The sequence below is a fragment of the Nerophis ophidion genome, linkage group LG08, assembly GCF_033978795.1.
Source record: "Nerophis ophidion isolate RoL-2023_Sa linkage group LG08, RoL_Noph_v1.0, whole genome shotgun sequence".
Taxonomy (NCBI): Eukaryota; Metazoa; Chordata; class Actinopteri; order Syngnathiformes; family Syngnathidae; genus Nerophis; species Nerophis ophidion.
Window position 1 is genome coordinate 48,433,526 of NC_084618.1, and position 27,477 is coordinate 48,461,002.

The 27,477-nt window shown below is 39.0% G+C and overlaps 1 protein-coding gene across 4 annotated transcripts in view; it reads right to left on the reverse strand.

Annotated features, from left to right (window-relative positions):
• The window catches only part of LOC133557864 (myosin-16), a 138,882-nt gene that overhangs the window by 97,112 nt on the left and 14,293 nt on the right, over positions 1 to 27,477 (reverse strand). The window contains exons 1-5 of one of the 4 annotated variants that reach the window (XM_061908736.1): positions 21,066 to 21,152; positions 20,585 to 20,688; positions 15,178 to 15,405; positions 10,590 to 10,676; positions 9,476 to 9,621 (exon numbers count right to left, since the gene is read on the reverse strand). In XM_061908736.1, the coding sequence (XP_061764720.1) occupies positions 9,476 to 9,621; positions 10,590 to 10,670 (227 nt within the window). In that variant the 5' untranslated portion in view covers positions 10,671 to 10,676; positions 15,178 to 15,405; positions 20,585 to 20,688; positions 21,066 to 21,152. Of the gene's footprint in view, positions 1 to 9,475; positions 9,622 to 10,589; positions 10,677 to 15,177; positions 15,406 to 15,695; positions 15,805 to 18,383; positions 18,939 to 20,584; positions 20,689 to 21,065; positions 21,153 to 27,477 lie in introns of those variants that run through there. The other 3 variants (XM_061908733.1, XM_061908735.1, XM_061908734.1) reach the window with 3 other exon arrangements.

A 27,477-nucleotide genomic window follows, 5' to 3' on the forward strand; every position in this document is an offset into this window, starting at 1 on the left:
TTCACTGGATTCACAATAAAACCAAATTCTGTCTTACTCAAGAAAGTTAGTATTTGAATATTGTTACGTGAAGACTTATCTGTGGTTACAATAAAATGAGAATGCATCATAATCAATGGTGGCTGGTGAATTTTGTTTTAGGTGGGGCTGAAAGTTTGTAAACACCTGTAGGGGGGTCATCCTCCCCCAGAAGATTTCTTTGTGATTTTCACATACAAATATTGTAGTTCTTTGCTCCTGCTTAACTCTGTGGTAATATTCTTTTCACAAAATACAACCAAGAGTATGTTAATGTAAATTCTTACTTGTGAAAAGTAATCCTCCAATTCCTATTTTCAACAGTCCGCTCAATTGAGCAGGAAAACGCTGAATACCAGCCCAGCAACTTTGTTTTCTACCTGTCAACTGTTAGTTTAGGCTGCTTGCCGGCTCCTCATCACCACTTCAAGATGGCGGCCAAATTGCTTGCGTCTCAGCAGCCAATTCTGCGTCTACTTATAAGATGTCTATGGTTATAACGTCATTGCAAACACGGCAATCTGTTGCGTCCACTGCTACCTTATTCATACTTATTGTCAAGTGATTTTTTTTCAAGCAGGGTTGTATGAGGTACCTACACATAATGTTACGTTAATGAATGTATCACACACAGTAACGTAACGTTAGACGGCGGTCAGCAGCACCGCGTATTTTAGCCACCTACAAAAAGACAAACATAGTCAAATTAAGGTCAGTTAAAATGTATACTATATTAAGAATATGTGTACATATTCCATAGAACCCTGACATCTAACAAGTACAGCACTGTTCATTGTTATGTTCATGTATTTGTTATGTTTTTCATGTGTACGCACACAAACACATACAGTATGAGATGAGATCAATGAGATAAGGTGACAACATGACATAAACTGCTGATGAACTAGTTACAATGCAATATTCCATGGAAATACAATGTTGACACTTTTGTGCAAATAAGTACAGTTGCACTTGTTTTTTCAAATGTGTTTATACTGTAAAGGAATGAGTTAAATGTTTAGAATAATTGGTTAATAGTGTTATTATGAAGTGCAATGTCGGCACTGTTTTTTTTATAATAAATACATACAGCGTTTTAAAAGCATACACAATCTGTGTACATATATCATTAGTCTGTGGTTAAAAAGACTTGAAATGACTCGAAACCCAAAATGCAGGACTTGGGACTTGACTTGAGACTTTCCAGTATTGACTTTGGACTTGACTCGGGACTTGACTCGAGACTTGAGGGCAAAGACTTGAGACTTACTTGTGACTTGCAAAACAATGACTTGGTCCCACCTCTGGTATAAATATATCTATATACATACATACATATATATACATAAGTACATATATATACATACATATACATACATGTATACATGTATATACATACATGTTTACATATATACATATATATACACATATATACATATATACACATATATATACACATATACACATATATGTATATGTATATATGTATATATGTATATATGTATATATATATATATATATATATATATATATACACACATATATATATATCCATCCATCCATCCATTTTCTACCGCTTATTCCCTTTTGGGGTCGCGAGGGGCACTGGCGCTTATCTCAGCTACAATCGGGCGTAAGGCGGAGTACACCCTGGTGTACAAGTCGCCACCTCATCGCAGGGCCAACACAGATAGACAGACAACATTCACACTCACATTCACACACTAGGGCCAATGTAGTGTTGTCAATCAACCTATCCCCAGGTGCATGTCTTTGGAAGTGGGAGGAAGGCAGAGTACCCGGAGGGAACCCACGCATTCCCGGGGAGAACATGCAAACTCCACACAGAAAGATCCCGAGCCTGGGATTGAACACAAGACTGCAGGACCTTCGTATTGTGAGGCAGACGCACTGACCCCTCTTCCATTGTGAAGCCCATTATATATATATATATATATATATATATATATATACATACATAAATATATGTATATATATATATATATATATATATATATACATACATATATATATATACATATATATATATACACATACATATATATATATATACATATATATATATACACATACATATATATATATATACATATATATATATATATATATATATATATACATACATATATATATATACATATATATATATATATACACATACATATATATATATATACATATATATATATATATATATATATATATATATATATATATATATATATATATATATATATATATATATATATATATATATATATATATATATACATACATTTTTTACCGCTTATTCCCCTTGAGGTCGCGGGGGGTGCTGGTGCCTATCTCAGTTACAATCAGGCGGAACGTGGTGTACACCCTGGACAAGTCGCCAACTCATCGCAGGGCCAACACAGATAGACACACAACATTCACACTCACTCTGTATTTGTAAAAAAACAAAAAAAGGATAAACATAGTTAACATCTGCTTCACAATAAGACAATAATAATAATAATAGTATACCACGACCTACATCAGAGATGCCCTGCATAGACCTTGCTACCACGTCTTAAACCAACAGCGATATGTTTAGACTTGTGACATGTTGGAAAGGATGTAGAAATGTTGTTACACCAATAAGTCTGACACAAAACCAATTTGTAAGATAGAGATCAGATTCATGGTAGGAGTGACGTGCCTGGAAGGGATCTTTTATTACCTTTCATAAAGTAAGACAAGCCTTTATTAAGAAAATGTCTTCACCTTGACTCAAATTCCCTTTGTTAACTAGTCACTATTGTCACATGTAATGGAACAAATTACAGGGTTATTCATTCAATCTTTTCATTTTAGTTCAAGTGCTGTGATAGTTGCAGGTATTCAAACTTTTCTTTTTCCTAAATACATGTCACATTATTTGCAGTTTTACACCACTGCAAACTACTAACTAAACAATAAATATATTATTTCTTTTAAGACTTTTAAGTTTTTGTGTTGAATCTCTGTGTGCAAATTGTATGTTCAGTGTAACACAATAACGACGCACTGTATGTTCCATGACCCACATGTAATGTGAACAGAATGAAACAAAACTGAAATGATTGACATGTTTCATATCAACTAAAGCTATGGACTGTTTGAAAAACATAGTAACTTAGCAACAGTGACTCATGCCGTTTATTAATGATCACAGTGACAAGAGGACCTTTTAACAAAAACGACCTGCATGTTTAAACATGATAACACAGATTAAACTGTTCATTGGTGTGTGTGTGTGTGTTATTACAATTGTTACAGTGGTTGACTCTGTTTGCTCTATTAGTGGGTGCATGTCGGGGGCAGCACACCTGAACAGGCAAGACGTCTTGCAGCCAAAGCATCAGTGCTTCAGGGGAGGTTCATTACAGAAAAATGACTCGATGTTTACATGCTCCAATGGTTTGGAAATATTTTTAAAATGAATATAATCGCAACAGTCCTCAGTTCAACGAAAAATTAATTGACAAAATTTACTCACATAATCTAAAGATGACCTTAATTGAATCAAATATTTTGCATGCCAGAACATTTCATGGTTTCATCTGTCTGTGTGCAAAGTTGTATCTCGTTTTTAATATATCCTATTCATTGTATACGTCTGGGTTTAGTTTGAATTCTCTTCACATTAAGTGTCTGCTACAATAGAAAAAAAATGCTGATATGCCACTTTTCACTGTGAATCGCAACAGTCCTCAGTTCAATGAAAAATTGACAGAATTTACTCACGTAATCTAAAGTTTACCTTTTCATCAAATGTTCTGCTTGTCAGAATAGTTCATGGTTTCATCTGTCTGTGTGCAAACTTTTATCTTGTTTTTTTAATAAGTTATATTCTTTGAAATATCTACAGTTTTGTGTCTGATAAGCCACTTTTAACTGTTTGGAATTTTATTTTTTTTGACAATAGATGTTCTTTTTTTCCCTATTAAAAATTACATAGCCTTGTGGTTAGAGTGTCCGCCCTGAAATCGTTGGGTCGTGAGTTGAAACCCCGGCCGAGTCACACCAAAGACTATAAAAATGGGACCCATTGCCTCCCTGCTTGGCAATCAGCATCAAGGTTTGGAATTGTGGGTTAAATCACCAAAATGATTCCTGTGCATGGCCACCACTGCTGCTCACTGCTCCCCTCACCTCCCAGCGGGTGGAACAAGGGGATGGGTCAAATGCAGAGTAATTTCACCACACCCCGTGTGTGTGTGACTATCAGTGGTACTTTAACTTTGACTAAGCAAAACAGTTTTTCAAGTTTAATTATTTATGAAGTACAGTTATTCTAAACTCCCAATAAAACTGTTGCTTTTCGGCATGGTGTGGTGTTTCCAAACCACAGAAAGATCCATGAAGTCGTGCCCCTGGGCGTCAAACGTAAATCACAAGCAAGGCCAGGTAGAAAATCATGTCACAATGACAATAACAAACCTTAGCCGTAGCATATAGCTGTAAGAGCAAACATAACAATTGCCAAGAACAAACAAGACCACTAGACTGAGTAGATGGCGAGGCAGGTATAAATACCTCTCTGATTAGAGATCAGGACCACTAATCAGAGGCAAGTGCAAAAAATCAGCGCCCACGAAAACTATGATAACTAAGGCAGCGCTGAAACCGAAATAGACATCCATTATAGGAAAACTATAACGAAAGCAAAACAAGTCATGACAAAAAAAATCTGACTTTTGACATTTCTTTTACATATTCTAATGTTTTATCTCAGGCAAATCTCATCAGTTCCATTGGTTCAAGAATGCAGAATGTTGAGGGTGGTTAGAACTTTCCAGATAGTCACTGTCTGAATTTTAAGTTATTTCAAAACATTTGTTTTTTGCGGTCAGTGTTCCTTCTTTTTTGTAAATCATTAAAAACCATATGGAGATATCTGACGCAGCCAAGGCAACATATATCACCAATCGTCTCAAATTCCAAGCGGCTCGGGAAGTTAAGAAGAAGCAAAGATTATTTTATAAATATCTCCGTCATGTCTCCATGGTTAGATTTCAAGTTTTCTGGACTTGTAGGGATCCCAAATACACCAAATCATGTAACATTTGGTAAGAAAAGTTGGTTTTCCATAATTTGTTTCAACTTCTTTATGATAGTGTCACACTAATAATGTCTTTTTCCATTACATCTTCTCCTGTGCTGCTTCTGACACATCTGTTTCCTTTTTTCTGTTGAATGCAGTCCCTGTATTCCTATCGGAGGAAGCTGTGGTGTGCAGCTGTGTGCAATTAATAATCAGAGGGGTTCTTAAAGGCCTACTGAAACCCACTACTACCGACCACGCAGTCTAATAGTTTATATATCAATGATGGAATATTAACATTGCAACACATGCCAATACGGCCGGTTTACTTTACTAAATAGCAATTTTATATTTCTCGCGGAGTTTCTTCTTGAAAACGTCACGGAATGATGACGAATGCGCATGACGTCACGGACTGTAGAGGACATATTAGCCAGCACCATTTGCGGCTAAAAGTTGTCTCTTTTCATCGCGCAATTACACAGTATTCTGGACATCTATGTTGCTGAATCTTTTGCAATTTGATCAATTAATAATGGAGATGTCAAAGTAGAAAGATGGAGTTGGGAAGCTTTAGCCTTTGGCCACACAAACACACGGTGGTTCCTTGTTTAAAATTCCCGGAGGTGAAGCTTTACTATGGATCAGAGCGGTCAAGCGAACATGGTTCCCGACCACTTGTCAACCGGCAGGTTCCGGTGAAAAAATTGTGGAAAAGAGATCAGCTGAGCTTGCGCCGTCCATGCAGCTGCCGTCGACTTCCCTCAGAGAATGGCCTCAAGACACCCGTGGACACACCCCTCCGAATATCAGGTACTATTTAAACTCACTAAAACACTAGCAACACAATAAAAAGATAAGGGATTTCCCATAATTATCTTAGTAAAGTGTCTCAAAATATCTGAATCCGTCCCAATGCAATTCCCCCCTTTTTTTTTCTTTTTTTTTTATAGTCCTTTGCTATCAATAACATCATCCACAAATCTTTCATCCTCGCTCAAATTAATGGGATGATTGTAGTTTTCTCGGTCCGTATAGCTCTTGCTGCTGGAGGCTCCCATTATAAACAATGTGAGGACGTGAGGAGCCCTCACCCTTGTGATGTCATTGTCTGCGACTTCCGGTAAAGACTTTTTTATCAGCACCAAAAGTTGCAAACTTTATCGTCGATGTTCTCTACTAAATCCTTTCAGCAAAAATATGACAATATAGCGAAATGATCAAGTATGACACTTAGAATGGACCTGCTCTCCCCGTTTAAATAAGAAAATCGCATTTCAGTAGGCCTTTAAGCCCCGCAGGTTCATTACTGTCCTATTTTGAATGTAACCTTTATGTTACATTCTATTGCAGGGGTGTCAAACTTGCGGCCCCAAAAACAATATTTTGCATTTCCCATCTTATTATGAAAGTGTAATGTTAGTGCGGCCCATAAGTTTTACATGAATGGCATTTTGCGGTGTTGTGTGCAAAAATTTACGAACCTACCAACCACTGTCGGGAGCGGGACATCGACGAGGCTTGATGCAAGCCGAGAATTATATCTCAATGATTGAAAGTTACAGCAGCAGTGTCATGGAGTTTTCTTGTGACTGGCTGCCTCTTTTATATTGTGCACACACCAACGTTCATCCGAGCGTGCTGCGTTCACAACACTTTCAAAAAAAAGGTATTTGAATTTGCTACCCAGCGGGACGTTATACGTATATTTCGTGACTTACTGTGGTGGATCCCAGAAAGCAGCGAGGACAAAAGTGGCGCGTGCGACAAATCTTTTCTTGTCCACAGCGTTAATAATTCAAACATCAAAAACTATGATGCCAATCGAACAAAAAGTCAACGAGACAAAAGCTCGGGCACAAAATCACAAAACACGATGAGCAGGCAATCAGGCGGGCCTCCAGGACATGAAGGCCTGCAGCATTAACAGTAACCAGCAATAAAACAAACAACTGAAGGGAATAAATAGGAAAGGTTGATAAGAATCAGATGTTGGTGTCCTGCAGCTGCACCTCCAGCTTGGGCAGAAATACAAAAAAACAGAAGCTGTCACTACATTAGGGACAACAGGAAAAAAAATCAAAACAATGTTGTTGTTGGTTTATATTTGTATAGCGCTTTTCTACCTTCAAGGTACTCAAAGCGCTTTGACACTATTACCACGTTTTTCTATTCACACACACATTCACACACGATAGCGGGAGCTGCCTTGCAAGGCACTAACCACGACCCATCAGGAGCAAAGGTGATGTGTCTTGCGCAATGAACGTGACCCGAGCTGTGCCACAGTGGGTGTGACACGTGTATATCGCTCTCTGACAAATTAAATCAAAGTGATGCGTGCGCGGCGGGAAAGTAAAAGGAACTCAATGTAACCTAATGTAGTCTGCAGCAACAATAACAGTCCCCAATAACCAGGGCCAATTACAGGCTCACGCCGTTATTTGTGAGTCATTATTTATTATTTGTATTGCCTCACACACGATGAACACTACATATAGTTATTTTTGAGATTTTAAATGTTTGAGATTTTAAATGTTTGTTTTTGTTCCCATGCACAGTGTCATTTCCGCTTCTTTTTCCAGTAACATCATGGCGGATAACATTCCGGGAGCAGTCACCTTTTTGCACTCGATATTCCGGCACTTTTAACCATCTACAAATGGCACGGTGGTGGTTGGTTGGTCGGTGTCAGTTTATTTGGAACATACATACAATCTCTTGGGCTCAGTCTGCACCCCTTCTCCAGGGCCCAGGCTAAGACCGATTTTTTTATTTCATTTAAATTTTCAATTTTTTTCTCCCATCCCCCCCCCTTGTTTACCTGTATCTCATCTTTTTTGTAAGGGGCGCTGGAAGCCGGCAGACCCGTCAGCGATCCTGTTCTGTCTCCCTGTAATGTTTGTCTGATCTTGAATGGAATTGTGCTGAAAATTGTAATTTTCCTGACGGAATAAATAAAGTACTATCTAATCTAATCTAATTACAATGTAATATATAACTTATGTCCAGTTCATGTCATCATGAAAAACATGACCAAGGAGCGCAAAAACAAGGGCGACTGTTACCAGGCTATTATCCACTGACCGCTAGGCTCCTGTAAAGGAAAAAAATCGGAAATGGCGTGCATTACGGAAATGACGTTTTCCATGCTTTGAGACATTCTCTGTGCGTCGGCTAAACACGAAAGGGACACAAAGTGGAATTGAAATATATTTTTTATTTATGTTTTCATCTTATTTTGTGTTAAAAGAACACAAATAAAGACATTTGAGAAAATTAAAAAGATTTTAACAAAGCTTTTCAGCCCCACCCAGACTCTGCCTCTCGTAGCCCCCAGGTAAATTGAGTTTGAGACCCGAGTTCTATTGAATCTCCCCGTCCCTTTCCCTGTTTCATTTTTGCACTTCGTGGTTTGCATGTGGATTTGCTATGTGTTAGCAATAAAATGAACACTTTTTTGCAGGTACAGCCCTAAAGAGGCGTTCGAATATTAACAGTTGGATGGCAGTTCATGATCCGTGTTCCAACGAAGGCAGAACGTTTTTCTCTGCACCTTTTGAACACTGCGCCAATACCACAAATCTCACCACCCTCTACTCCACATCAAACGCAGTGCCTCCTTGTTGCTACTTGATGAGCCCGTGACGCTTCCTTGTTTATCTACGCTGCTACCTATGTGAAGATACTTTGTGACTGGAGGATTATCGCGGTGTAAACAGTATTATCATGGATTTTGTGGTGCAAATACGGAGGCTGCTGCTCTTTGAACAAGTCCCAATTCGAACTGCCAAGACCACCAGGAAAAATGTTACGTAAAATGTTTTTTTTGGGCCTCTGCGGTTTTCCGGGTTCATGGCGAATGAGCGAAAGACGACCAGGTTTTGTGTTTGGTGTTTGCCGAATCGCCATGAACCGCCATCTAAACCGGCGATTATTACATACTTGGCCCAACGGTGGGTTATTTTGCAGTCACACTGAATTAAAAAAAACAGAGAGATAGGCGTTTGTAATGTGTGGGATTCTTTGTTTGGGCAATCAAGTACAAGAAATGATACATGGGCAAACAGACTAGTTTGCTACGCAAAATGTTGGCCATACGTTTACCGAAATGGCATACAATTACCGGGGAAAATTTGGGTGGAAATATACAAAATTGGGGCAGAAAACAAGGTCGCACTGTATTTAGAACCATTTAGTGAATTGGTTGGTTGGTAAAAGTGTGTCTCCTAATACTGAGCACTAACATACTGTATCGGTTCACATTTGAATTTTTACCCATGTAGAATGAGTATCATCTGGATTTGAAAAGGTTCACCACAACAAAAAATATCTGCACACAAATAACATGCAAAGATTTTTGTATTCCAGTACACGAGCAATACTGACCTTTTGATGATCTCTTCCAGACTACTCTTTATTTTCTCCACTTCTTCCAGATTGTCCAGAGTACTTGCGCTGTCACCCTCCTCCTTCCTGTTGTTTTTCTCCAGCTCTTCACGCTGACAACGCTCCATTTCCAGCTCATACTCCAGCTAGGAGCACACCATGCAACACAACAGTCATGTATTTGCTTAGTTCATCCATCTACTTTCTACTTTTTATCATTTTTGGTACCACTTCCGCTTTTTTTTTTGGTTTTACATGTTACATAATTTATGAAATTAATTTAGAAGGAATGCGTTCTTCTCAGAAAGTTGCCATTATTACATGATGTGCAAAACTTAACGGCTGAATTAACAAAATGATCAAATAAAGGTGTCTTTAAGAACAAGACGCAGATTCAAGTGAAACTGAATAGCCTCAGTGGAGTGAATGTGAGAGTGAATGTTGTCTATCTATCTGTGTTGGCCCTGCGATGAGGTGGCGACTTGTCCAGGGTGTACCCTGGCTTCCGCCCGATTGTAGCTGAGATAGGCGCCAATGCCCCCCGCGACGCCAAAAGGGAATAAGCGGTAGAAAATGGATGGATGGATGGATGGAGGGATATTATGGTTTTAATACCTTTGCATACATTATCCCATCCATCCATCCATTTTCTACCGCTTATTCCCTTTTGTGGTCGAGGGGGGCGCCGGCGCCTATCTCATCTACAATCGGGCGGAAGGCAGCATACACCCTGGACAAGTCGCCACCTCATCACAGGGCCAACACAGATAGACAGACAACATTCGCACTCACATTCACACACTAGGGCCAATTTAGTGTTGCCAATCAACCTATCCCCAAGTGCATATCTTTGGAGGTGGGAGGAAGCCGGAGTACCCGGAGGGAACCCACGCGGTCATGGAGAGGACATGCAAACTCCACACAGAAAGATCCCGAGCCTGGGATTGAACCCAGGACTGCAGGACCTTCGTATTGTAAGGCAGACGCACTAACCCCTGTTTCACCGAGAAGCCCGCATACACTATCCATTATCGATATATACTGTAGATATGATCTTAAACATAATGCATGCTGTGAACTTTAGTCTCACATAGGATTGATATGAAGTACTTACATCTTCTATTTGCATCTGTAGTTGGGTTTTCTCTTCAGTTAACTGGTTCACCTTCTCCTCTTCACTATGTAGATCCTCCATCGCTTGCTGAGAAGGGGAATACAACACATCAGTGCTTCGACCTATTATGACACTTGAAAGATATACTGGAATTCAAGTGTTGAAAAAAGAACAACCGCACAGCACAGTACCTACGTTGGGCCAACTCATTCATTTAAATGCACTACTTACTACTAATATAATATTATATCACAAAGTTAAATACTGGGTATGCTGCATGCACACTTGCTAGACCAGGGGTACTTGAATGCGTTAATAATCTTAAAAGGGAACTGCACTTTTTTGGGGAATTTTGCCTATCATTTACAATCATTGTGAAACCCATGACGATGACAGTATTTTGGACTGATTTTCTGCATTCTAATTCGTGAATAAACATATGTTAAAGTCTGCTTACAGGAGAGCCAACGGGAGGTCCTCTATTCCGTCCATAAAACCTGATAAAAAACATCCAAAAATGGCCTAAAATACTCCATTTATATTTCATGACTTAAATATTAACCAAGTATTAGTGGTATTAATATTATAAGCACTAACACAGACAAGCTATAGCGGCGCCGTGATCACAAATTTGTGTACAATGTTGACATGATCAAATGATCAGCTGTTTTCTCGCTTCCTTTCTCGTCAAACTTTATTGTAGATCATAAATCATACCTCTCACCCAAAAAGTAGAAGGACGAGGATGTATTCCTGCAAGTTTGTACACTTTGACAGCCAATTTAGAATCAAGAATAGCGAGAACGACATAAAAAGACGCTTGGGTTTGTGCCCCTTTTCTTCGGAGGATTGTGAGTCATTCTTCACCTAAATGAGAATATATGAACATCCGAGCAGTCGGCAGGCTAATGACAGCAGACGTGCAATAAGTGATGTTCTATTATGTGTGTTGGCTCTCATGAAGTCTGCAGTGAGTAATAATCAGTGATGTTGTTGAAAAAAAAAAAGCAAACATCATGATACATCTTTTGTAATTAATGCTCCACGTATGCTTGAAATGAGCAAAATACGCAAATATTAAATGTTATTATAAATCTGCCTGTTACTACAAACGTACATTACATATATACTTACATCCTGTATAGAAAACCTTGATTAAGATGTTTTGTAAGGGCTTTATAGGCAGAATAGAGCGGCTCCCACAAGCGCCATTGTAAGGGGACTTTTGATCGCATTTGTTTAATATTTAGAATACATAAAAAAAATAAAAATAACTGGCAAAATTCCAAAAAAGTGCACTTCCTCTTTAAGTACCTTTTTTTATTGAGTCAAAGGTCAGTTTGTTATAGTGAGTCCAGTCATAAGCAATAATAGGTTTATATTCAAAATAAAATGTCCTTTTCGGTCAAAATCTATAACAAAACACAGTGAAATAAAAAACAAAAGGCTATTTCCATTTTGATTTCCTCCGGCTTTTTCATCAAAAGCATAACTAAAAAAATATATGTTTTTTGAATACGTTTTTTACTGTTTTGATTTCCGAATTAAACCTTTAACATTTGCCCCTTTTTAAGCTTCTTTCAAATTATCTGGGCTTTTGAAAACCCTCACTACAATTCCTCCAGAATTACCGAGGTGAAATGTACCTCCAGGCCAGAAAAGTACCATCTGGTGACCAGGATGTTTATTTCAGATGTTCCAGGAACTAACTGGTCCGAAAGAAAACTGCTTAGTAAAACACACTTACTCGCCTTACCTGCGATGTTGAAACTGGTGTACAGCTGCATTACATACTTACTTCACTTTTACAAGCTTCATTTCAACATTTTGCAAAATGCAGGTTAAAGAAGAGACGCTACTCAAACTAGAATTAGGAGGAGGTAAGTGAATGGAACAAAGACAAATCCAATATCCACCATTTAGTTGGTTAATGCTGTGACATTGCTGTTTTTGTTGTTGCCGTGAGCTCATTACCGACATGTTGAATTATTTGTGTTGTTATTGAGAGCTAAAATGGACCATGCAGACTTGTCTGACCCTCATCCTTCTCTGACAAGACATCTTTTTGTCTGTCTTAAATTAGGGGTATCCTGATCTGATACTCATATCAGATATCAATCAGATAAAACTAGTATCGTGATGTATCAACTTTCATCTAGTCGTAATTAGGCAAATGGGTAAAACGGGAAAACATTGTAAACTACAGAAGCACAACAGCCAAGCACACAATAGCACATAAGATATCTAATAGTGTCCTTAATTGAAAAATATTGCAGTTTAAAAAAAATGACATTCATCAATATAAACTATTAGCTGTCAGTTACAGTCCATATTACTTACAAAGTTTCCAAAGCAAGAAGCACATTAAAAATAATCCAGAAACAAATGAGTACACATCATTCAACATAGTGCATTGTGAGCTTGTAGACACCAAAAAAAAAAAACAGTTACCACTTAACTTCAACTTAGATTGCATAAGTCAATTTGAGACGGTTAACAATAAATTGGTTATGTTTTTCACACCTACCATTGCTCTCAGTGTAATTTAATTTGATGAAACAGTTTCTAACATTCCACACTACAAACGGATTAAATTATATATGATTTATGTACAGTACAGGCCAAAAGTTTGGACACACCTTCTCATTTCAATGCATTTTCTTTATTTTCACGACTATTTTTACATTGTCGATTGTCACTGAAGGAATCCAAACTATGACATATGTGAAATGAAAACCTTTTCAGTTGACTACCTCTTGAAGCTCATCGAGAGAATGCCAAGAGTGTGAAAAACAGTAATCAGAGCAAAGAGTGGCTATTTTGAAGAAACTAGAATATAAAACATGTTTTCAGTTATTTCACCTTTTTTTTGTTAAGAACATAACTCCACATGTGTTCCTTCATAATTTTGATGCCTTCAGTGAAAATTTACAAATAGTCATGAAAATAAAGAAAATGCATTGAAATGAGAAGGTGTGTCCAAATTTATGGGCTGTACTTTATACTCAGGGCTCAAATATCGGTATCATACCGGAAGTAAAAGATTTGTATTGGGACATCCTTAGTCCTAAACATTGTTAAACATGTCACTCCCCCGTACGGCATCATACTGGTTTGAGCAAATTACCTGGAACTTTGAGATGCGGTCAAAATGTTGACCAAACAGATTACTTAGTCAGAAAAAAATTGTTGGGGGTAATGTTTTTAGCATTTGGCTGGAAAAGGACATTCATTACATGTTCTCATTAAAAATTGTGCTAGACTTTTATATTCAAGTCCAACTGTCAGATTGGTTCCAACCTTTTAGCTAAATTTGATAACTGTCGTTCAATAATGAAAAACAACATGCACCTAATATTGTGTGTAGTATTCATGTGAAGAACAAATGTCGTGTAAGACAACAGATAGCTAAATACAATTAAAAAGGATACCGGAATTCGATTGTAATAAAAGTAATTTCACAATTCAGGACTAATTTCTGAATATAAATCACGCAGTACCTTATCCATGATGATCCATACATGAAATTAACGACGTAACATCGTTGAATTTGCTGATGTAGTGTTGTTATAATCAATTGTTTAAAAACACTTCAAGCTGCATCTAGTCTTTGTGACTTGTGTCTCTTATATTCCTTGTCATCAAGATGATGTCATTTCTTTAACAAGTAATATTGATTCAAGGTTCAAGGTGACTTTATTTGTACTTGAAGGTAGATTTGTTTTGTAAAAGAGAAAAATGGAGAGTGGCATCTACATATCCCTTAAAATAAACAAAAAGTATTAACTATACAAATCACAACATGGCAAACAGGACCAGGAAGAGAATAAATACAAGGTCACATTAACAAGTCAGAGTAAAAGTTAATAAGACAATAAGATATTAACCACAGTAAAATAATTCATCCATCCATTTTCTACCGCTTGTCCCTTTTAAGGTCGCGGGGGGTGCTGGAGCCTATTTTAGCGGCATTCGGGCACATTCGGTCCCAGGGAAAGGTGACCTGATCTGTAAGACTTTGTTTGACAGTTCCATGAATTTCTAAGGAACCAGAATTATGTGAGAAAATAGGACGAAGTCATCAAATGATATTGAAAGATTAAATGCAGATCATTTACTGGTGATTTATTGACTAACTTATCTGGATAATGTATTTTATTTACCTTTTCCGAAGTTGTAACATTGACACATTCTAGTCACTTCATTCAGTACACTTCTATTTAAAAAAAAAAAAAATGGTTGGATTTTATTTTACACATACTTTGACGTATTCATTAATAACGTCTTTTTTATTGTGATTTTTTTCAGTGGCGTAGAACTGCATTGGATAATACAGACAGGTGTTTGTTTTGGTTAGCTTAGGCATTGCAAGTACTGCATTAGAAAGACTGTGTTGTATATTTTGGTAATGTTTTTCACCACTGCAAACCACAAGAAACAGCTGTATTATTGTATTTGTGTGTGCAGCTGTAACTAGTGTGGTGGCCATTATTGCATTTGTTTTAAAACCCATACCCTGTGAGTGCTGCGAGTATTGCAGTTACTGTATCAACATCAACCCTTAGGAAGAAGTCCAAAGATTATCTACCTGTCTATCCTGCTCAGATGCGTTAAGGGCACCCTCCAGTTGGTCCAGGTCTTGCCTGAGGTTGTTACACTCTGCCTCCAGCTTGTCTCTGTGACGGGTCAGCTGAGTTGAGCGAGACTCCCCCTCCTCCAGACGGTCCGACAGGCCCGATAGTTGTCGCTCCAGCTCACGTTGGGTCTTTTCCAGCTGGAGACAGCGTTGTTCCGACACCTGGGCTGTTTCTCGCTCCTGGAGGTCAGTGCACACAGTTTGTGAACAAGCGAATATAAGGCTCTTCTTTGGCAATAGCAAATGACAAAAATGCCTACAAGACTATTACGATTATTAATATCTGTACTGCAACCACATAAATTCCTCATTGTGTGATAATAAAAGTCTAAACTACCCTGCCTTATCTTATCCTATGTGATAAATGTCTACTGATAAAAAGTAACCCTGACAGATGCAATACACCATGGTCAAATCCTATTATTCTATAAAAATGAAACAGAGATACCTCCATTGCTAAAAAGTCTTACCGCAAAATAAGCTGCAAATTGTGTGTGTTCCTCCCTGCAGCAAGAAGAAGAAATCCTTCTCTTTGTCAGTCAAATCTCTCCCTAATATGGCTCAGCTACAAGGATCAACTGAGTGACGCGAAGGCCTGACCTGATAGACAAGTTCAACCTTATGATAGAGCTCACGGCCGGCAGCAACCATCCATAACAGGAGTGAAAATACCTCATTGTCAAGTCTGTTCTGGTTAGCATTACTTTCTTCTGAACCATTTATCATGGGCAAGGTATTTGGACGGAGTAAATGGTACCCAAATATCAGGGCATTTGCGAAGGGTTGAGGGACCTATTTTCCATGTGCAGTTTTTGTTCCCATAAAAGTACTTGTTTCTGCGCTCTGATGGCTTTCCTACATGGACACTGACCAACTTCTATTTTTGGAAAATAATACAGGGGCTACTGGGTGTCTACGAAACCCGGCAGAGCACTGCTAGGTTTAGGTAGCTACTTTCCGCCACATGTGTTACTTGTTGGTAAATGGTAAATGGCTAAAGTGTTTTTAAATTGTGGCTTGCTCAACTAACTAAAAAAAAAAACCCCTAATAAGTAAAAAATAAAATTTATATGAATTTTGTTTCATTTTCTTACCGACCATGTGCGGTATTGGTTTTGTTCATGATCAATAGCGCTTTTTCTATTGGTTTTTTTATTGCTCCAGTTTTGGTGTAAAAATGCTAATTGTCATTTCTATATTATTATTTATTTCACTAACTGCTTATTTGCTATCACTTTTACGATCATATTTGTACATATCGTATGTGCTGGTGTTGTTCTATTGTTTTTGTTGTTATTGTTGTTAATGTTGTGTTTGCTGTTGTTGTTTTTGTCTCTCTGTCTAATCCCCCTCTTAACCCCACAATTTCCCCCCCTGTCTTCCTTTTTTTCTCTTTCTATCCCCTCCTGCCCGGCTGTACCAAATGATAATATAAATACATTTAATAAAGTCAAAATCAAATAAGGCAACAAGAGAATTATCCTACACTTCTCTTCTGTAAAGTAAATCTGAACAGCCGATATGGGCATCTACATCAATTATATGATTTGACTGAAAAGCTGGACTGGACAACAAAAAACAAACAAAAACAAAAAAAAAACTTCTATTTTTGGAAAATAATACAGGGGCTACTGGGTGTCTACAAAACCCAGCAGAGCACTGCTAGGTTTGGGTAGCTACTTTCCGCCACATGTGTTACCTGTTGGTAAATGGTAAATGGCTAAAGTGTTTTTAAATTGTGGCTTGCTTAACTAACTAAAAAAAAAAACCCTAATAAGTTAAAAAAAACAAATGTATATGAATTTTGTTTTGTTTTCTTATTGAGCATGTGAGGTAAACTATTGGTTTTGTTCATGATCAATAGCGCTTTTTCTATTGGTATTTGTATTGCTCCAGTTTTGGTGTAAAAATGCTCATTGTCATTTCTATAATATTATTTATTTCACTAACTGCTTATTTGCTATCACTTTTACGATCATATTTGTACATATTGTATGTGCTGGTGTTGTTCTATTGTTTTTGTTGTTTTTGTTGTTAATGTTGTGTTTGCTGTTGTTCTTTTTGTCTCGCTGTCTAGTCCCCCTCTTATCCCAACAATTTCCCCCTCTCTCCTTTTTTTCTCTTTCTATCCCCTCCTGTTCCGGCCCGGCTGCACCAAATGATAATATAAACACATTTAATAAAGTCAAATTCAAATAAGGCAACAAGAGAATTATCCAACACTTCTCTTTAGTCAAGTAAATCTGAACAGCTGATATGGGCATCTACATCAACTATATGATTTACCTGAAATGCTGGACAGGACAACAAAAAAACCCCCCGCCCCCAAAAAAAACGTATATTTTTGGAAAATAATACAGGGGCAGAAACCCAGCAGAGCATTGCTAGGTTTAGGTAGCTACTTTCCGCCACATGTGATACCTGTTGGTAAATGGTAAATGGCTAAAGTGTTTTAAAACTGTGGCTTGCTTAACATAAAAAAAAAAAAACCCAATAAGTAAAAAAAAAAATTATATAGAATTTTGCTTTGTTTTCTTATCGACCTTGTGGCAAACGTTAAACCATTGTTTGTCTGTATGTTATGTCGACAAGATTGTTGTAAAATGACATTGGACCTTTGGTAACATAACAAAAACATGTGTTCTAAAAGTCAGTAATCACAAAAGTAATTACTGTAAAGGTAACAACAGTTGCACGTATGGTTAAGTTACTATTATTGTAGAAAAGTTTTAGAATTTCAAAGGCAAGTCAAAGTGCCGTATATTGTAAAAAAGTGAAGTGATGTAGGTAGGTAGGTGAGGCAGATCATGGAAAAAAAAATAAGGCTAACATACAACAATATTATTATTTGCCAATTTAACTGTTACAAAAGTATTTTTCTTTATAACACCAATTGTTTTTAAATCATATTACATTTGTAATTAATCATTACAGTTGAAACTGTATTATTGGTTTTACTATAATAAAATATGACTTACCTACAATTAAAGGTTTTACGATGGTGGCACTTTGACTTATTCTATCTGCATTGTTCCAACATCCAAACTAATAGTGTAGGTTTCCCAGTACTTTGGAAGGAACTGTGTTAGCATTATAATCCCAAATTACATTTAACAGAATATTTGCAAAAAGCCTCAGTACGATTTACCTACACTTACTATTCTGTTCTCCATTGTGGTGCTAAAGCCATCCCATTCCAGTTCATCTGAGTCTGGTCCTGTTCCAGGGTCAGCTTGGCTTCTATTGCTCTCTTCGACATCAGCAAAGAGGAAGTGCCAAGGTTGAGGGCACCTTAAAGACATCCTTTTGGAAATAGCTTCCCCTTGTGGATGCACTCCTTTGCTTAGTATGAGGAGGTATCTTCAACCAAAAGGTCTAATTACCTCTTTTTCTCTCTTCTACAAGGTGTACAGCTGTTCTCATAGTTCCAGGTGGATTCTGGCAGAGGAACGATAATCATTTATTGATGTTGATCGAGTGTGTACTCTCCTAGCAGATGGTACGCTCTCACTGATCTCTGCACCATTGCCACACCAAATCAGTCAGCTTTTTTGGTGTCTTCAGCCTTTAGTTTGTGACAATTAAGTAATCAAACGCCGGTAGCATCCCTCATTCCAAGCTAGGCGACCTCTGTGGTTTCACTTCAAAGCTTTGATCTAAAAAAATCATACCGGAAAGTTGCCAAATAAAGACAAAAGTCTAAATGTATGTATTTGCTGCGCTGTCTTAACCATAGAACCACACACAGACCAAAACAAGAACCCAGGGGGAAAAATGTCCAACCTCTTCACAGTCTAGATTACAACAGACCCACATGGCCTCCCACTACGCTACAGCATTCCTTTTGGCAGTAACAATGAGCACCAGTGTGTTTTGGCAAAGGGCGGATCCGACGAAACATTGACTGAAGTTGTATAAAAAAGAGGGGTGTTGTTTGTTGGTATTCAACATTAAATTCTATCTCATTTCCAACGTAGAAGTGCACTGTGGCAGAACTCTTGAGATGCAGGTCGCTCTTGTCAACACTCTACAGCTCAAATTCTCGTACGGTAGAGTAAAAGAAGTTGTCTATGAATGTTCTCATTCATCCAGATCATTGTAATCTCAGGCTGGTTTGTCTTGGAAGACAAACCTCACAGTCCAGTTGTGATCAATTGAATGCCCCTGTAGAAGAAGTCGTACATTCCGTATTCCTGACAGAAATACGATAACAAATCGAAACAAATGCACGTTGACTACAACGATACTCAAAGAATTAAAAAAACATTTTTTCACAAAAACTAAATCCAATCATATTTTATTTTATCCTGTAGATGGGTTGGACAAGTTTGGAATGTATTCAATCACAGCTTTTTACCAGCGTAAATGGATGGAGAGTCAATAAGATGCTTGCTATGTGTACACCTGGGAGAAAGTGGAGAGAACGCATTTAATTTTTGATGCTAGGATGGCATCAGCAGGTGAGTCATCCAGATATCTACATGACTTTAAGTTAAAGCTAATTCTACTGTATCACAAAATACTCAATAATTGTATCTGCTTCAAGGAATTATTCATTTACTTTTAATGTGGTCTAACGCACTTAAGTCACACGTGAACTAAAAAGATTAAGTTGATGCTGTGTTTCCAATTTATTAATTATTTATTCGAGGCGAACATTCATGAACAAATGAAAGTTTCCAGCCCCCCTCCAGTTGTCCCACTAATAAAGAAGTTACGATGAAAGCAGGTATTGTAAGTCTGTTTCTCCCACACATACATACCTGCTTTGCCAGAGACAGTAGTAGTATAAAAAAACATACAAAGGGTTTGAAAGATATTAATACAGATTGACTTGTGGAGCAAAAAATTACTAATTACATCATTCCTGACCAGTAGATCATGCTACTTTTGTGTAAAACATATATTTTCAGTCTAAATAAAGGTGCTTTCAAATAAACTTTAAATGGGAACTGAATTTTTGGAGGGAATTTTGCCTCACGTTCACAATCATTATGAAAGACAAGACGAAGGATGTATTTTTTTTTTCAATGCATTCTAAATATTAAATAAATGCAATCATAAGTCTGCTTACAATGGAACTAGTGGGAGCCGATCTATTCTGCCTATAGAGCCCTTAAAAAACATCTAAACACCTCCATTAAGGTTTTATATACATGATGTATGTATATATGTAATGTAGTAACGAGTTAATTAATAATTTAACATTTAATAGGTACGTATTTTGCTCATTTTAAGCATACACTGTGCATTACTTTAAAAAATGCATCACAACGTTCTCTTTTTTTCAACTACATCACTGATCATTACTCACTGCAGACTTCATGAGAGCCAACAAACATAACAAAACATCACTTACCGTACAGTGTCCGCTGTCATTAGGGTGCCGACTGCTGGGATGTCCATATATTCTTATTTAGATGAAGAATGGTTCAAAATCTTTGCGATATTGCCATATTTTTGCTGAAAGGATTTAGTAGAGAACATCCACGGTAAAGTTTGCAACTTTTGGTGTAGACAAAAAAGCCCTGCCTTTATCGTAAGTCGCAGACGATGACATCACAAGTGTGGGGGCTCCTCACATATTCACATTGATTTTAATGGGAGCCTCCAACAAAAAGTGCTATTCGGACAGAAAAAAAAGCAATTTACCCATTAATTTGAGCGAGGATGAAAGATTTGTGTTTGAGGATATTGATAGCGATGGGCTAGAAAAAAAAAAAAAAACGCGAATGCATTGGGACGGATTCAGATATTTTTGGACACATTTACTAGGATAATTCTGGGAAATACCTTATCTTTCTATTGTGTTGCTAGTGTTTTAGTGAGTTTAACAGTACCTGAAAGTCGGAGGTGTGTCTCAACGGGTGTCTTGACGCCAATGTCTCAGGGGAGTCGACGGCAGTTATGGACGGCACAAGCTCAGCTGATCTCCGGTAAGAAGCGACTTTGTACCACAATTTTCTCACCGAAACCTGCTGGTTGACATTCCGTAGTGATTCATGTTCACTTGACGGTGCTCTAATCCATAGTAAAGTTTCACTTCCAAGAATTTTAAACAAGGAATCACTGTGTGTTTGTGTGGATAAAGGCTAAAGCTTACCAACTCCATCTTTCTACTTTGCCTTTCCAATATTAATTGAACAAATTGCAAAGGATTCAGCAACACAGATCTCCAAAATACTGTGTAATTATGCGGTTAAAGCAGACGACTTTTAGCTGTGTGTGTGCGCAGCGCTCATACTTCCTAAAAACCTGTGACGTCTTGCGTACACGTCATCATTACACAACCTTTTCAAGACGATACTCCCGGGAAATCTAAAATTGTAATTTAGTAAACTAAAAAGGCCGTATCGGCATGTGTTGCAATGTTAATATTTCATCATAGATATATAAACTATCAGACTGCGTGGTGGGTAGTAGTGGGTTTCAGTAGGCCTTTAATATTTAGACTGCATTAAAAAATGCATCCGTCGTCATGTCTTCCCAAACAAAGCATACATAATATTCAGTCACAAGTAAGATGTTGTCATGGTCTTAAGACAAAAAGCTACGGTAATTCAATTTGCAAGAAGCCCTGCTTTTCTCATATCAAACCATCTACTCTTAGTGTTAAACTAAATAGATTATGTGATAAAACCACAAAATTCCATGCTCTTTTATTGTTTCATTCATTCCATTTGGTTTGAGGGTGGTTTTCTACTTGATGTCGTTGCTTTGACTCTAAGCGTGACAAGACATGACAATTCAAAGTGCCTCCATAAAAAAGACAGCATTTTATTGACAGCAGTCTCGACTCCATAGACAATGTGAGTCATAACTTGCCGGTAAGAGGAGGTACAGATTTGTCTGCTGGCGTATATTTGATATGTCTTACCACTAAAGAAAAACATTATAAACATTCTATGGCCTTCACATGTAGATATTTGAGGCACCTAGGGCCGTAACCAAGATTTGACAAACACATAGGTAAAAAAATGGTGGTCGAAGGGGAGCTTTGAAAGGTTAAAATCATGCATCCCAGCTCCATATAAAATATATCACCTTGAGCAACACATTGGACAAACCACTTTAATTACCATGCTGACGTATAGCATACTAAAACATTTTTGTAGTGATGATCCCCGAGCGTGGCCAGCGCTGCTGCTCACTGCTCCCCTCACCTCCCATGAGGTGGAACAAGGGGATGGGTCAAATGCAAAGGATAATTTCACCACAATTTAGTGGGTGTGTAACTATCAGTGGTACTTTAACTTTAACTTTTAAAATATAAGTTTAAAAACTTTACATCACAACAACTTTGACAAGGATTGGAACCTTCTGTTTGGTATTTCAAGTACCAATAAGGAGCGCCATGAGAGCTAAGGGTAGGCAGCGGGGAAAATGTGTCTCCATATTCTAATAAGTGACAGAACATTACAAGGAATTTGTTTGGGGTAAAATTCCATACTAAGCGCCTTGTCATTCAATAATTTCACATGCGCTTTTTCACACGTATAGTGAAGTTTTATGCACAGCGCGTGTTCTGTGTTTAGGGCGAGACAGCACTTGACAGACACAACTGCAGTATAATACCGACAGAGTTTCCCATTAATGTCATTCATGTGTCATTCAATAGTTACATCAGTATTATTTAATGTTAACGGTATGTTGACAGCACATTTCGGATCGGATAATGTTTAAAAGTAAAAGTGGACTTCATTGGGTTAACGTTGTTGGAGTTGTAGCCGGCTGTACATGACCAAAGATCGTACAAACCCCGTTTCCATATGAGTTGGGAAAATGTGTTAGATGTAAATATTAACAGAATACAATGATTTGCAAATCATTTTCAACCCATATTCAGTTGAATATGCTACAAAGACAACATATTTGATGTTCAAACTGAGAAACATTTTTTTTTCAAATAATCATTAACTTTAGAATTTGATGGCAGCAACACGTGACAAAGAAGTTGGGAAAAGTGGCAGTAAAAATTGATAAAGTTGAGAAATTCTCATCAAACACTTATTTGGAACATCCCACAGGTGTGCAGGCTAATTGGGAACAGGTGGGTGCCATGATTGTGTATAAAAGCAGCTTCCATGAAATGCTAAGTAATTGACAAAAAAGGATGGGGAGAGGGTCACCAATTTGTAAGAAAATTGTCAAGCAGTTTTAGAACAACATTTCTCAACGAGCTATTGCAAGGAATTTAGGGATTTTACCATCTACGGTCCGTAAAATATAAAGTGTTCCTGAGCCCATGTGGTGATATCCTTTACACACTGATGTCAGTTTTTGATGCAGTACCGCCTGAGGGATCAACGGTCCGTAATATCATCGCTTACGTACAGTGATTTCTCAGATTCTCTGAACCTTTTGATGATTTTACGGAAGTAAGTTACGCCTTAACTTCTTGTGCGCTCGGCACGTCAATGTTTGGACTAAGTGTTAGCTTAGCTTACCGTTCTTGTCTTAGTCCTTGTTCTAGTCCCTGTCCAAGTCCTTGTTGTAGTCACAGTCTGCATCGTAGTCTTAGTCCTCGTAGTCATCGTAGTCCAAGTTCTAGTCCAACTCGTAGACTGATATGTAGTCCGAGTTCTAGTACTAGTCGTAGTCGTAGTCCATGTCGTAGTCTCAGTCCTAGTTCTCCTCATAGTCAGAGTCCTAGTTCTCCTCATAGTCAGAGTCCTAGTCCTAGTCCAAGTTCTTGCCCGAGCCCCAGTCTGACTGTTAGTCCTAGTCCTTGCCCAAGTCCTACTATGACTGTTAGTCCTAGTCCTTGCTCAAGTTCTTGCCCAAGCCCTAGTATGACTGTGAGTCCTGGTCCTTGCCCAAGTCTTTGCCTAAGCCCTAGCATAACTGATAGTCCCAGCTTTAATCATAGTCGTAGTCCATGTCATAGTCTTGATCCTAGTTCTCCTTGGCGGGTCCCAGTGCCTGCCCATCGGCGGGTCCCAGTGCCTGCTCCTCGACTGGTACCAGTACCTGCTCCGCGGCTGATACCAGTTCCTGCTCCGCGGCTGATACCAGTTCCTGCTCCGCGGCTGATACCAGCACCTGCTTCGCGGCTGATACCAGCACCTGCTCCGCGGCTGGTACCAGTGCCTGCACCTCTGCCTGCATCAGTGCCTGCTCCTCTGCCTGCATCAGTGCCTGCTCCTCTGCCTGCATCAGTGCCTGCTCCTCTGCCGGCATCAGCACCTACTCCTTTGCCGGCATCAGCATCTGCTCCCCGGCCGGCATCAGCACCTGATCCTCTGCTGGCATCAGCACCTGCTCCTCGGCCGGCATCAGCATCTGCTCCTCTGCCGACATCCGCACCTGCTTCGGCGCCTGCTTCGGCTGCTGCCCCCGCATTTTCGTCTGCTGCTGCCGAGCCCGCTCCTACACATCCTCCTCCACGTCGGCCACGGGTGTGGCCGTACCGTGGGCGGCGTCCTTGTCGGGCGCATCCACCTCCACGCCGGCCACGGTTGTGGCCGTACCCCAGCCAGGCGTCCTCCTCGCAGGACACGCCCATGTCCTCGTCAGCCATGGATGTGGCCTCTACGGGTCCGCCCGTCAAGACTTATGTTGCAGCGGCGTTCCACCCGCCGCCGCCACCTGTCGTGTCCTCGGTGGGTTCGGGGACATAGGACTTGGCGACCCTCCACCAGGTCCTCACGCCTCCCTACCTTCACCTTTGGACTGTCTCGTTTGTGGGAGGGGGGTTTTGCTGTATATATGTTTTTTTTTGTATTTTCTTATTATGTTTGGACTGAGTTGTGTGCATTTCCTTGTTTTGTGTTCATCACCATGGCGACGTCATTAGTTCCACCTGCACTGGCTCCTGGCGCGCACCTGTTTGGGATTTTTACTTTAGTACTTAAGCCTGCATACTTCCTCTTTTTGTTCTTGGCTCATGGTTTGCTACACGCAGCAGTCACGTATAATTTTCTCTGCTTTGTAAATTCTGTGCTAAGTTACGCCTTAGCTTCTTGTGCGCTCGGCACTTCAATGTTTGGACTTTGGACTCTATGCTAAGTTTTAGCTTAGCTTACCGTGCGTTCGGCACGCCATTTATTTTGCCTGTTTTGCACCAGTGTTCTTTTATTTTTGTATATTAAATCACTTCTTACCTGCTATCCTGCCTGTCTGGTCCTCGTGCATCTGGGGGTGACAACACGCGCATCCAATATGCGTTCCAAATGTGACAATATATATATATATATATATATATATATATATACGCACGCGCGCACACACGCACACACGCACACACACACACACACACACACACACACACACACACACACACACACACACACACATTAACTGAAACTATGAATGAACACATTCATACTTACTTAACCAAAAAAGGTGAACTAACTGAAAACGTGTTTTATATTGAGATGTCCGATAATATCGGACTGCCGACATTATCGGCCGATAAATGCTTTGAAATGTAATATCGGAAATTATCGGTATCAGTTTCAAAATTATCGGTATCGGTTTCAAAAAGTAAAATGTATGACTTTTTAAAATGCCGCCGTGTACACAGATGCAGGGAGAGGTACAGAGCGCCAATAAACCTTAAAGGCACTGCCTTTGCATGAAGGCATAGTCATATAATATCTACGGCTTTTCACACACACAAGTGAATGCAAGGCATACTTGATTAACAGCAATACAGGTCACACTGAGGGTGGCTGTATAAACAACTTTAAGACTGTTAAAAATTTGCGCCACACTGTGAACCCACAAGAAACAAGAATGACAAACACATTTCGGGAGAACATCCACACCATAACAAAACATACACACAACAGAAAAAATACACAGAACCCCTTGCAGCACAAACTCATCCGGGACGCTACAATATACACCGCCCGTTAACCAAGCCCACCTCAACCTCCTTATGCTCTCTCAGGGAGAGCATGTCCCAAATTCCAAGCTGCTGTTTTGAGGCATGTTAAAAAAAAATAATGCACTTTGTGACGTCAATAATAAATATGGCAGTGCCATGTTGGCATTTTTTTCCATGACTTGAGTTGACTTATTTTGGAAAACCTTGTTACATTGTTTAATGCATCCAGCGGGCATCAAAAAAAATGAGGCATAATGATGTGTTAATTCCACGACTGTATACATTGATATCAGTAATTAAGAGTTGGACAATATCGGAATATCGGATATCGGTAAAAAAAGCCATTATCTGACATGTCCAGTTTTATATGCTAGTTTCTTCAAAATAGCCACCCTTTGTTCTGATTACTGCTGTGCACACTCTTGGCATTCGGTCCTTTAACAGCAATAATTTTATTAACGCACGGTTAACACCCTGACTGTTTTTTTACCTTTGGCCCGTTTGATAGCTTGAGGAAATGTAATGCCATCCAGTTACTGAGGAGCCACAGAAAGTGGGACCTTATAGAAGTCTCATGTCCAAAGCCATGACAAGTCATTCTTGTGCATTGGGAACATCAAATGTAGGTTGTTACTCGAACTGCTTAATCAAAATGGAATAAAAGCTCTGAAAAAAATAAGAATACAGTGAGAATGCCTAAAGTCAATTTGTCTCCCCCAAGCCCTCCTGCCTGTTATTAATGCATTGAACATCTCCCCAAGGCGGCGTCAGGGAGGCATCTCATCTGGCTCCTCTTAATGTGAATCAGTAGTGACTACTGTGACTTACCCATCACCCTATCTTTAAGGTAGAGCCTTTTGGATATACTCTTTACTAAGACAGACGCATGAAGAGTCTGTGTCACTGCAGATGAACCACCATTCAGCCGACCAATCCTCGCAATCTATCCTTGTCTCACTCTTAAACAGGAACCTGCGGTACTTCTCTACTTGGGGCACAATCTCAAAGCAACTGAAAGACAGCACTCAACCCTTTTTCAGGAAAGACCATGGAAATGGACTTGGAGGTGCTGTTCCAAGTTCCAAAAATCCAAGTTGCTTAACATACAGCTGCAATCCAATCCAGTGTGTGTTAAAGGTTACGAACCGATGACGCCAGCAGGACCACATCATCTGTCAAAATCAGAGAACTTAAACTGTATCCAGCACGCAAGATCATCTAAACAACTTGGATGTGCCTAGAAATGTCGTTCATAAAAGTTATCAACAGAAATGGTGACAAATGGCCACCAGGTCTGAGTCCAAACGCTACTGGAAATCAGTCGATGCAATTTGGACCATTTACCAACATCGGTCAAACAGGGGGGGAATTGAGTGATGATTGTCCTCCACAGGATTCCTTGAGGTACATGATGAAAGGCC